The sequence below is a fragment of the Pristiophorus japonicus genome, chromosome 4 (assembly GCF_044704955.1).
Source record: "Pristiophorus japonicus isolate sPriJap1 chromosome 4, sPriJap1.hap1, whole genome shotgun sequence".
Lineage (NCBI taxonomy): Eukaryota > Metazoa > Chordata > Chondrichthyes > Pristiophoridae > Pristiophorus > Pristiophorus japonicus.
The window spans coordinates 138,126,499-138,138,554 of record NC_091980.1 but is presented as its reverse complement, the minus strand read 5'-3'; the positions used below and the strand labels follow the sequence as shown (position 1 = coordinate 138,138,554).

The window sequence follows — 12,056 nt, the reverse complement described above, 5'->3', positions numbered from 1 at the left end:
TAGACTTTACACAGCAGACTCGTGTTGATTACATGAAAAATCACTGGGAATAAACCCACAGCCATGTGACGGTGACAAATTTCTCATTCTCTTGCCCTGTGGACTCTGACAAGCTTCTCACTGAGAGTTAAGGCTTAACTATTCATTCTCTCTCACTCTCTCTGCCTCAACATTATTCTCTATTATTTTCAAGTCTATTTATCTCAAAGCAAAAGCAACAGAGAGAGAGAGAGAGAGAGAGGAGAAGAGAGAGAGGCAGGGGAAGAGAGAAGGAGATGGAGAAAAGAGAGAGAGATGGGAAGAGAGAGGCGGGAGAGAGAGGGGGGAGAGAGCGTGACAGGGGAAAAGAGAGAGACGGGAAGATAGAGAGGGAGAAAGGGGAAGAGGGAGCGGGGAAGAGAGACGGGGAGGGAGAGAGGGGAGTAAAGAAAGAGCTTGCATTTATGTAGTGCCTTTTTCATCCTCAGGATGTCTGGAATGCGCTGCCTGAAAGGGTGGTGGAAGCAGCTTCAATAGTAATGTTCAAAAGGGAATTAGATACATACTTATAAAGGAAAATAAATCACAGTGCTATAGGACAAAAGCAGGGGTGTGGGACTATTTGGACGCTCTTTCAAAGAGCCGGTACAGGCACGATGGGCCAAATGGCCTTCTTCTGTACTGTATGTCCCAAAGTACTTCACAGCCAATGAATTACTTCTGAAGTGAACTTTGCGCATAGCAGGATCCCATAAACAGCAAATTAAATACCTGATCAGACTTGTTTTGATAGTTGCTGTTTATGGGATGAATGCTGACCAGGGCATTAGAGAAGTCCTTGATCTTCGTCAAATAATGCTGTGGGATCTACTATGACCAGCTGAGCAGGCAGACCGGATCTTGGCTTAACATCTCATCCAAAAGGCAGTACTCCCAACAATGCACCAGTGTGTTGTTTTAGATTATGGGCTCAAATTGTGGAGTTATGCTTAGAACCCATAACTTGCTGAACCAGAGATGAAAGTGCTGTCACTGAGCCAAGCTGACACTGAAGTATTGAAGGAGAGCTGCATTGGTGGGGATGCTGTCTTTTAGCTGAGGGTTTAATTTAAGGCCCCATCTGTCTGTTCAGGTGATAAAAGGATCCCAGGGCAATGCTCGGGTGATACAGGGATCCCAGGGCAATGTTCAGTGGATACAGGGATCCCAGGGCAATGTTCAGTGGATACAGAGATCCCAGGGCAATGTTCAGTGGATACAAGGATCCCAGGGCAATGTTCGGGTGGATACAGGGATCCCAGGGCAATGTTCGGGTGGATACAGGGATCCCAGGGCAATGTTCAGTGGATACAGGGATCCCAGGACAATGTTCAGTGGTCTCTGCAGTGGTCGAAGGCAAAGTTAAGATAAATATCTCAAGACGAATGGGCCGAAATCACAATGTACAACAGTACTATAGAGAAATGTCAACGTGTTCCGATGGCATTGTGCTATTTTCTGTGGGTTACTATTGCACAATGTGATTTCAACCCAGGGCCTGGACATTACTTCTAACTATTTTACTTTAAAATTATTAACAACCGCTTTAAAATAACAGATAGAGGAACGTTATATACATGTTTTCTTTGCTAACAGTAATTTCTAGGCTCAGATGTCTTCCCTTTGTTTGCATGTGTTAAGGCACTGTACAAATATCAACAAATAAATACCGAACAAGAATCTAAGTGAGGATAAATGGCCGTCTCAACCTTGTAAAGGGACACTGTCACCTGGTTCAGTGTTACATCAGCTGCTTCACCACAGGGTACGTGAAGTGATATTATTGGTGACATGAAGTACTAATTCCATTACAGGTTGAGCGCCTGAAATTATAAATGTTCCGGACTCCGGGCACCGGGCCAATCCGTGGAGGGGTCGTCCGGAATCTGGAAAATGTTCCGAAATCCAGACATTTTTTTAAACTGATTACCGCTGCGAATTAGGCCTAGGGAGGGAGAAAAATACCCCAAAAATGCAAAAAACAAAAAATAAAAATTCACAAAACATTCACAAAACCCTTACCTACTAAATCGCTGAAAAATAATTTTAAAATAAAAACTTTAACTTACCTTTTTTGCAGGTCTTCAACGCAGGTTTTTTCTGGCCATCGACCCCTGACCCGCAGCCTACGTTGCCAAACCCGGAAGCGCCAACACTCTGCCGACACTTAACCGACCCCCCTCCGCCGACCCCCCCCTCCACAACAACCCCCCCTCCACCTGACCCTCCGCCGACCCCCCCTTACCTCGGCCCAGGCGTTTCTGGATTCGGAATGTAAATCCGGAAATACCCAAAATCCAGAACGGCCTTGTTCCAGAGATTTCCGGATTTTGGATCTTCTACCAATGTTTTTATTCTGTTCAAAAATAACTGAGCCTCCAAGAACAGATTTGAGAATCACACTGCAGTGAATGTTCTGTTTGATAAACTGTATTTTCACTCGTGATCAACATAATAGATCTAGTGAGTTTATTAAAGAGGCTTTTCTATTAAAGCAATATTGCCCTTAAAGCATCTATGCCATCTATGAACTGAACTTTCCACACTGTTTAATAATGGCCATAAGTGACAGGCATCACTTCCAGAAGGGGAGTTCCTGTACCAGGGATAACACTTCAGTTATAATGAACACTGTCCTGTGCAGCCTGAATGACTCACCTGTGAATGATGTGTCTGCTCTGTAGATAATCCAATGCCAGAGCCAGCTCACAAATATAAAGTTTCACTGTTTCCTCCTTAAAGTGAACGTTCTGTTGCAGATGATAACGAAGGTCTCCACCCAGAAGGAGATCCACCACCATGAACATATCCTCCTCATCCTGAAACGAATACCTGAAAGGACAGAGATAAGTTGAGATTATTGACAAGCCTCACAGCACCTTTAAACCGGGTCTGTCTAAACTTAAAAGATTATCTAGGGATACCCTTAGATAGCTCAGACTTAGAGTACTGTGCGCAGTTCTGGTCTTCATATTGTAAGGACATAGAGGCACTGGAGAAGGTGCAAAATTGATTTACAAGGAGCATTCCAGAGCTGAGGTTTATACCTATCAGGAAAGATTGAACAGACGGGAAGGCTGGAGTTATACTGGTGCTGTGAGTGCGAGTTTGGAGGCGGGTCCTCTGTCAAAATGGCTGTGATTGACAGCAGGGCAGAAGTCCACGTTCAGCCCGCCTCCATGTCAGTTTCCCAAGTGCCGGGTCTGTCTTCGCTTCACAGACCTGACAGCAAGCGGCAGGGGAGCCAATTGAAATGGTTAACAGCTTGTTTAAAGGTATTTAAAAATCACTTTACCAGGTACTTACCATTTTTCCAGCTTTTCCAGGTTCCTGGAGCTTGCAGATCATGTCAGGTAAGTTTTGCGGGTTCTCAATGACTCTCCATTGCTGTGAATAGTTGACAGCTGCAGAAGTGGTATAAAAGCTACCATTTCACAGTTGTTCAATTTCAAATTTTAGATTTGGAATTCACTTTTTGGAGGTTTGAAATGTTTAGAGCGAAATCTCTATCCAGTGTCACCTGTTTGGAGCAACCTTGGTCACCATTGACAAGGTGCTTCTGTCATCTCAACTTCAGTTGCCATCTATTCCATCAACATTGGTGCCTTTGAAAAAATCTCACATTGGTCCTCAGAATCCCATCATGATCAGCCCCAACACCAGGCACACCAACATCACCAACAACACCAATCTTCTCCGCAATCACCTGATGCTGCACAGGACATAGTGCATCAGCACCTGACCACATTGCTGCCCAGGAGGCCAGGGATGGCCTCACCATGGCCAGATTTACTTCAGTTGATGCTGTACCCGCTGGCTGCCACATGATGCGCCACGTTGGCACTACCCCACACCAGCTCCATAAAGCATCCCTTTCACACTCATCACCATTGCGGGGGTACCGTTATGTCTCACCATTCACTGTAACTCATTACGCCACTTCCAAAGGAGCACACAAATCTGTCCAAGAACGCAAGGTGTTGAAAATAAAGATTTCAATGGTTGACAACACTTTAACAGAAACTTTACATCAGCATTGGCGAAAGCACCCAAGTGCCTACCCTTGTGTTTGTTAGTTGGTATGATTGGACAAGGATGAGGGTTGAGTGTGAGAGATGGCTAGTGAGATGGGGATGTGATAATGTAGATAGAGAGGGATGGGTGGAGGTACAAGGTAAGTTGGCATGAGTAAGGATGTGCAGGAGTAGAGTAGGGAAGGCAGAGTGAAGGGGATGTGTTGAGTGGCACAGCAGGATGAGGTTGAGTGTGGCTTTGTACTAATGTTTTGTGATCCACTGAGATCATTGAAAGGTTTGCGTCACTGCAGTCGGGTCCTCCTGACCGCATCCCTGCTTGTGCCCTCCTGTACAATGTGCGACCAGGCTGCGTTGGTGTGCTAGGGAGGTCTCTTCCACCCATCGGAAGGGAAGAGAACCTCCTTGCGAATTGTGACTCCCTCTATAACCATCTGGAGGGAGTCATGGGAGAGCCTGGTGCAGCCATATACCTTTGTGCTGTGCCTGTCAGTGTTTGTAACTTAACAAGCCCAATCAGTGCAAAAATCTCTTCAACAGAGCTCGATGGAACCAGGCAAGGTGTCTCAGTTCGCCACCTAGCTCGGCCGCACTTAGCCCACCTCGGTCGGCGAAATCGCGGCCCAACTGTTTTCTCTAGAAAAAAGGAATAACCTAATAGAGATCTTTATGATTATGAGATGGTTTGATAGAGTAAACGCTGAGTAAATACTTGTGGTAAGTATAAAACCAGATGCTATAATTACAAGATAGTCACAAATAAAGTTAATAGAGAATTCAGGAGAAATATCTTTACCGAGAGAATGTTGAGAATGTGGAACTCGCTACCACAAGGAGTAGTTGAGGCGAATAGCGTAGATGACATAAGGGGTTGTTATATAAATACATGAGAGAGAAAGGAATAGATGGATATGTTGATAGTGTGAGATGAAGCAAGGTGGCAGGAGGCTCGAGTGGAGCATAACCACTGGCACAGACCTGTTGGGCCGTATGGCCTGTTTGTGCTGTAAATCCTATGTAATATAACCAAAGTTAAAAATCATCTTGAAACAGATTCATCTAGCTATTACAATAATTAAGCTAAAGAGCCAATTGGCCCAGTTTGAGACAGGCAGGACAATTATATCAAGATCAAGCTGAGCTTTGATCAACCCATGTTCACAGTTGCCCTTGCGATGCAAAGCACAGCTTCAAAAGTAATTAACTGGCTGTGAAGCACTTTGGGACATGGTGAGGATGTTATAAGTTATTGTATAAATGCAAATTTTTCAGTACTGTCAAGCAGTGTGAATCTTTAGAAAGCCCAAATATGCCCTTTTAAAAAGAATTGGTTCCATTTGGATAATTGAATGTTAAAATCTCCTGTAACATTTTGAGACTTTTACCAATTTAATCTGGAGGGGATTTTTGGGCTAAAAATTTGCCAACCTTGTGTCCGTTTTTTCGTCGATATTTTGCCGGTTTTGGCAACAAAATGGTGAACCGGGAAATTCGGAGAAGTCTTGTGGCGACGGTTTTTAAGTACCGCTGGGGAGTGACCACCGCCGTGCAAGACTCGAAATATCGCTTTCGCCAAAAATTTGGCTCACAGCACACCCGTATTTAGGATGGAAAAAACTGGCAGGTAAAAAGCTGCGGTACAGCCCTTGGAGCAGTGGTAAGTATGAAGACCTGCAAAAAAGGCAAGTTAAAGTTTTTATTTTTTAATTCTTTTGCAGCGATTCGCTAGTTAAGTGTTTTGTGAATGTTTTGTGATTTCTATTTGTTTTTTGCAATTTTTGGGGTGCTTTCCCCCTCCCAAGGCCTCTCTCGCAGCGGTATCAACCTTGGAGTAAAGTTGCAGAAAATTCGCAGATTGCGCCACGAATCCTCCTGCAATGCCGATTTTTACCTCTGCGCAAACTGAATCCTGAATTTTAAGTCTTATAAGGTAGTGGAGTGAAGCGGTATTTATGGCAAAAATTACCGCTTTCACCAAAAAAATTATTTCTAGCCATAGAGTTTAATTTATATTACATTGTTGATATAAGGTCAGATTCACCGAACAAAGGCTTAATGCTCAGTGATACACAAACAACTTAAAATATTGATTAGGATGTTTTGATGGAATGCCAGATAGAACAGGCATCAAATTGTGTATGTTGCACCAGCTTTCCGACAATGGTAATTCTTTGAACATATCCCAGAACAGTTTGTGCCCTGGGGTTAGAATGGATTTTCCTTCAATACATCTGACAAGGAGCTTAGCTGGACAGACATTACTGCGAAGACTGTTGCTAAGTGGGAAAATGTTTGATAAAAGATTTGATTCGATAGTTTCATTTTGCCAGGTGTTCCCACACTAGAGGGAGGAGGGATCATTCATTCAAGTTAGTAACCTTGACTGGGAGCTCAACAGTCCAATTCTCATTACATGGAATTGTGTAAGAGGTCAGAGGTCAGTCCTTGTCTATCTCTCTCTGGCGAAATAAGGATGGGACAATCTGAAGCGTTGAGAGACACACAGTGTCAAGGATGTTGAGAGACTCGAGGCTGGGGTATGAATGCACATGGACTGTGAGAGAAGGGCTTACTGTCAGTTAGTTGAGGGTCGGCTTCCCCATCCCTGAATTGTGGTAGGATGCATGATTTGTTATTTCATGTTACAAAAAGTGCTGAGAAATAAATGTATCTCACTGGGAAATATTCTTTTCATTCATGTATTTGTTGCTTTACAATGGTGCCTTGTCTCATTAGAATACTTTTACATCAGACTTCTGTAAAGACAGGAGAATCCAAGAGGAAACACTACACACGAGGGTCTACATCTGCAGCATGGAGGCCTCGACCTGCGTGAGAACACCAGCGGCAGGTCGGGGCCATAAAAGGAGCGGCGAGCGGCCTTGGGAGCAGCGCGAGCTGGTGCAGGAGGGCAACGGCAGCGAAGAGTGACGTCATCAAGGTTCAGGTCTGTGATTGGAGCATGGGCAGGTACAGCAGGTGCGGCGAGATCGGGGCGAAGGAGCGGTGAAAGACTGTAGGGGACGTGATTGGGGCCCAGGAGCGGCATGGGTTCGGGACCAAGGGGCCCAGGGGCAGCACGGGTCAGCCCACACTGCAATATGTGTGCGCACTAGGTCCGTGCAGCAGAGCTGGTCTCCAGTCGTCTTGGTTAATCCTTGCCACAGGACCAAGACCTACTCGGTCAAGCCTGTGTGGTGGCTGGTGTGCAACGGCCACCACATGTTAAAAACATCAATGTCCATGCATCTTCCACCTTTCAGGATGTAGTTCTGGATCTGGAATATTAGGTCCTTCATTGAAACACCTGTGAACTCATCCCTTTTTGGCGTGGAAGCAAATCATCCTCGATTCGAGGGACTTCCTATGATGATGATGAGATCACAATCCCTGGGTTACACTGTTGTTGAACTGGTCATTGGGTGGTAAAGGTATTCTTCACATCGTGGGGATGTCAAGATCCATTTACAGGAGTGACTGAATACGAGGAACTATCTAGTACAGTCCTGTGAAATTTGGAGCATGCCTATTCAGCTACACATTAGCAGAACAATAAAACAAATCAATTATTAAGTAATACAACTTTTATCTCATATTAAGCACTGCACTTTATATAGGTGCCTACTTCTGTTAGTGACTTCTGCTGGAAAGTGCTCGCATTTGGATGTCAGATGATTGGGTTGAACTGCAAGTCCCCCATAGCCTGCCAATACCCACTATCCAAACTCACTCGTGAAGAATGGTCACTTGAGCCAGATTCTGGCAATGGTCACCAAAGGCCAAGGGCCCTGTGTCCCATTCTGAGTCTGTGCCTTCATATGAGGCAAGGACAGGGAAAATAAATACTTTACTATTTACAAAATACAACCAACATTTAGCAACAGAAAATAATTTGCATGGCACTTCAATCAGCGCCAGCTCATCTCATTACTCTTACGTCAATCCCCACTCACTCAGCTGGCTGGATCATGATTTGAGCTTTCCCTGGGCTTGCTCACTTGTAAGTGTAACGAGTGTACACAAAGCAGCTGCCTCAACACTGAGTTGAGCCAAGCTGCTCATCAGCTATTGGTGTGGTGTATAATTGATAACGCACCAAGAAGCTTCGTTTTAATGCTTCTTGCACACTTGGATGATTCCAGTAAACAAGGACTGATCCCAGTGTAATTAACATCCAAGAATACCAAGTCATTAACCTTTCACTTACATTGCACAGCAAGTCCTATCCCAACAATGACAGGGTGTAACAATGCACGGTCTATTGTTATGTTGGTTGATGGATTAGTGAACTAAAAGTATTTAATTACAAAACTGGTTCATTGAGCTGTTGTGTTGTGGAGTGAGTCAGTAGGGATCAAGAACCGTACACATGTACACACACACACACACACACACACGTACACACATACACACACACACGTACACACACACACAGACACATGCACACAAACAGACACATACACACACGCACACACACACACACATGTACACACACGTACACACACACATTCACACACGCATACACACATGCACACGTACACACATACACGCACACACACACACACACCTACACACGCACACCTACACGCACGCACACGTACACGCACGCACGAACACACATACACACGCGCGCACACACACGCGCGCACACACATACACGCGCACACATGCGTTCACACATGCATACACACATGCACACGTACACACACACATGTACACACACACGTACACACATGCACGAATACACACATGCACACATACACAGCACACGCACACACAGACACGCGCACACACAGACACACGTACACACGCGCACACGCACACGCACACACACACCACACACACGTTCACACATCATCATCATCATCATCATAGGCAGTCCCTTGGAATCAAGGAAGACTTACTTCCACTCTTAAAAATGAGTTCTTAAGTGGCTGAACAGTCCAATACAAGAATCACAGTTTCTGTCACAGGTGGGACAGATAGTCGTTGAGGGAAAGGGAGGGTGGGACAGGTTTACCGCATGCTCTTTCTGCTGCCTGCACTTGATTTCTGCACGCTCTCGGCGATGAGACTCGAGCTGCTCGTCACCCTCCCGGATGAACTTTCTCCACTTAGGGCGGTCTTTGGCCAGGGATTCCCAGGTGTCAGTGGGGATGTTGCAAAGAGGCTTTCAGGGTTTCCCTGTAACATTTCCTCTGCCCTCCTTTGGCTCGTTTGCCGTGAATGAGTTCTGAGTGGAGCGCTTGCTTTGGGAGTCTCGTGTCTGGCATGCTAACGATGTGGCCTGCCCAGCGGAGCTGATCAAGTGTGGTCAGTGCTTCAATGCTGGGGATATTGGCCTGGTTGAGGATGGTAACGTTAGTGCGTCTGTCCTCCTAGGGGATTTGTAGGATCTTGCGGAGGCAGCGTTGGTGGTATTTCTCCAGCGACTTGAGGTGTCAACTGTACATGGTCAATATCTCAGAGCCATACAGGAGGGTGGGTATTACTACAGCCCTGTAGACCATGAGCTTGATGGCTGTTTTGAGGGCCTGGTCTTCAAATACTCTTTTTCCTCAGGCGGCCGAAGGCTGCACTGGCGCACTGGAGGCGGTGTTGAATCTCGTCGTCAATGTCTGCTCTTGTTGATAAGAGGCTCCCGAGGTATGGGAAATGGTTCACGTTGTCCAAGGCCGCGCTGTGGATCTTAATGACTAGGGGGCAGTACTGTGCGGCGAGGACAGACTGATGGAGGACCTTTGTCTTACGGATGTTTAGCATAAAGCCCATGCTTTCATACGCTTCAGTAATAACTATGTCCTAGAATTCAGCCTCAGCAGGTGTCGGCCGCGAACTGGAGCTCGACGACAGAGGTTGGGGTGGTCTTGGATTCAGCCCGGAGGCGGCGAAGGTTGAACAGGTTCCCATTGGTTCTGTAGTTTAGTTCCACTCCAGTGGGGAGCTTATCGACTGTGAGGTGCAGTATGGCAGCGAGGAAGATTGAGAAGAGGGTTGGGGTGATGACGCAGCCCTGTTTGACCCCGGTCCAGACGTGGATTGGGTCTGTAAAGGATCTGTTGTGTGTACGTCTACACACACACACACACACACACACACACACACCGTCTACTTTGTGTTTAATTGCCTGTGGACGGGTTTCACACATTTCGTGCAACCCAGCAGTTAAACAGAGGCGGGTACTGCTGGATCCAGGGTCCTTGCTTATCCCACCCCTTATGATCGGAGTCGACCCCCTCACCAGGCCAACGATCACCTCCCTAGGCTTCCCCCCTCCCGCCCCAATGATGACGATGAGGCCAGCCACGATCCTGCGGTGGCCGGTCTCGAGCCACACATTCCCCGCCCCCCCCCACTGATCCCTGGCCACCACCTCCCCTCCTCCACCACACAATCCCCAACCCCTGCCAATTGCTTCTCCCCACCCCCGCGATCCCTCCCTCGGACCAGCCTCTCACTTCTGAGGCCTACCTCTCAATCTGACTGGCTGACTGGAATCCGAGGCCTCGCATTCAAATCAGGCCATGCCGTTATAGTCAGCAGGGCCGGGTTTCCCGCTCGTTTCGGAGCCCCCCCCGCCGCGTCTCTCGACCTCCCCTTCCCCCTCCACCCACCCCCCCCCGCCTCCCCGCCCCCCATCTCTCCTCCGCTGACACTTATTGTTACCTCACCAATTATTTTCCATTAGCAACATTTTCACGGTCACAACAGCCCAGGAGTAATAATCTTCTTTGTCTCAGTTGAGACCCATCCCGATACTTTTTAATTCTATTGCAGATATTTATCCAGCTCTTTCTGAATGGATTCATTATCACAGTATTATCACAGTATTATCTGGCTTTCCTGGTAATCTGTTCCACACTCACCGCCCTGTAGGAAAATGCCTTCTCTCTAATCTCTGCCCCATTTGAGCCTCGTTGGTATTGCATTACAATAAGAAAATAAACCTTGAATTGTACCGTAACTGCTGGCAATTTAGTACAGTATATATTGGGTGAAAAACAGCAATTGCAACAGCCTTCATTTCGTGCAGCATGATCTAAATTATTGCAGAAAGCATATTCATTCATACAAATTGTACCTTATTGTAATTTAATTAATTACCTCAGCTCCTGAAACTGTTTGGCAATCAAATGCAAGAGCTTGGCACAGCACCATTGCTGCAGATCTCGCTGAGAATACAAGCTCCAGCCTGCTTTCTACTAAAGTCAGTCATCACAGACAGTCCCTCGAAACCGAGGAAGACTTGCTTCCACTCTAAAAGTGATTTCTCAGGTGACTGTACAGTCCAATAAGGGAATTACAGTCTCTGTCACAGGTGGGACAGACAGTCGTTGGAGGAAAGGGTGGGCAGACTGGTTTGCCGAAATGTCTTTCCGCTGCCAGCGCTTAGTTTCTGCATGCTCTCGGCGACAAGACTCGAGGTGCTCAGCGCCCTCCCGGATGCTCTTCCTCACTTAGGGCAGTCTCGAGCCAGGGATTCCCAGGTGTCGGTGGGGATGTTGCACTTTATCAGGAAGGCTTTGAGGCTGTCCTTGAAAAATTTCCTCTGCCCACCTGGGGCTTGCTTGCCGTGTAGGAGTTCCGAGTAGAGCACTTACAATGGGAATCTTGTGTCGGGCATGCGAACGATGTGGTTCGCCCAATGGAGCTGGTCGAGTGTGGTCAGTGCATCGATGCTGGGGATGTTGGCCTGGTCGAGGACGCTAACGTTGGTGTGTCTGTCCTCCCAGGGGATTTCATCATCATCATCATAGGCGGTCCCTTGAAACGAAGATGACTTTCTTCCACGCCAAAAAAAGGACGAGTTCACAGGTGTTTCAATGAAGGACCCAAACTACATCCTGAAGGGTGGAAGATGCCTGTGCGTGAATCTTTTTTAACGTGGGGTGGCCGTTGCACACCAGCCACCACACAGACTTGACAGAGCTAGGTCTTCGTCCAGTGGCAAGGATTACCCAAGACAACAGGACCGGAACCAATGTCCTAGGGGGAGTGTTTGCT

General features: G+C 46.7%; 1 protein-coding gene across 1 annotated transcript in view; it reads right to left on the bottom strand.

The window, feature by feature from the left end:
• Nucleotides 1-12,056, bottom strand: part of LOC139263073 (serine/threonine-protein kinase 32A-like) — a 439,178-nt gene that overhangs the window by 195,386 nt on the left and 231,736 nt on the right. The window contains 1 exon segment of the mRNA XM_070878611.1: nucleotides 2,677-2,850. Within this exon segment, the coding sequence (XP_070734712.1) occupies nucleotides 2,677-2,850 (174 nt within the window).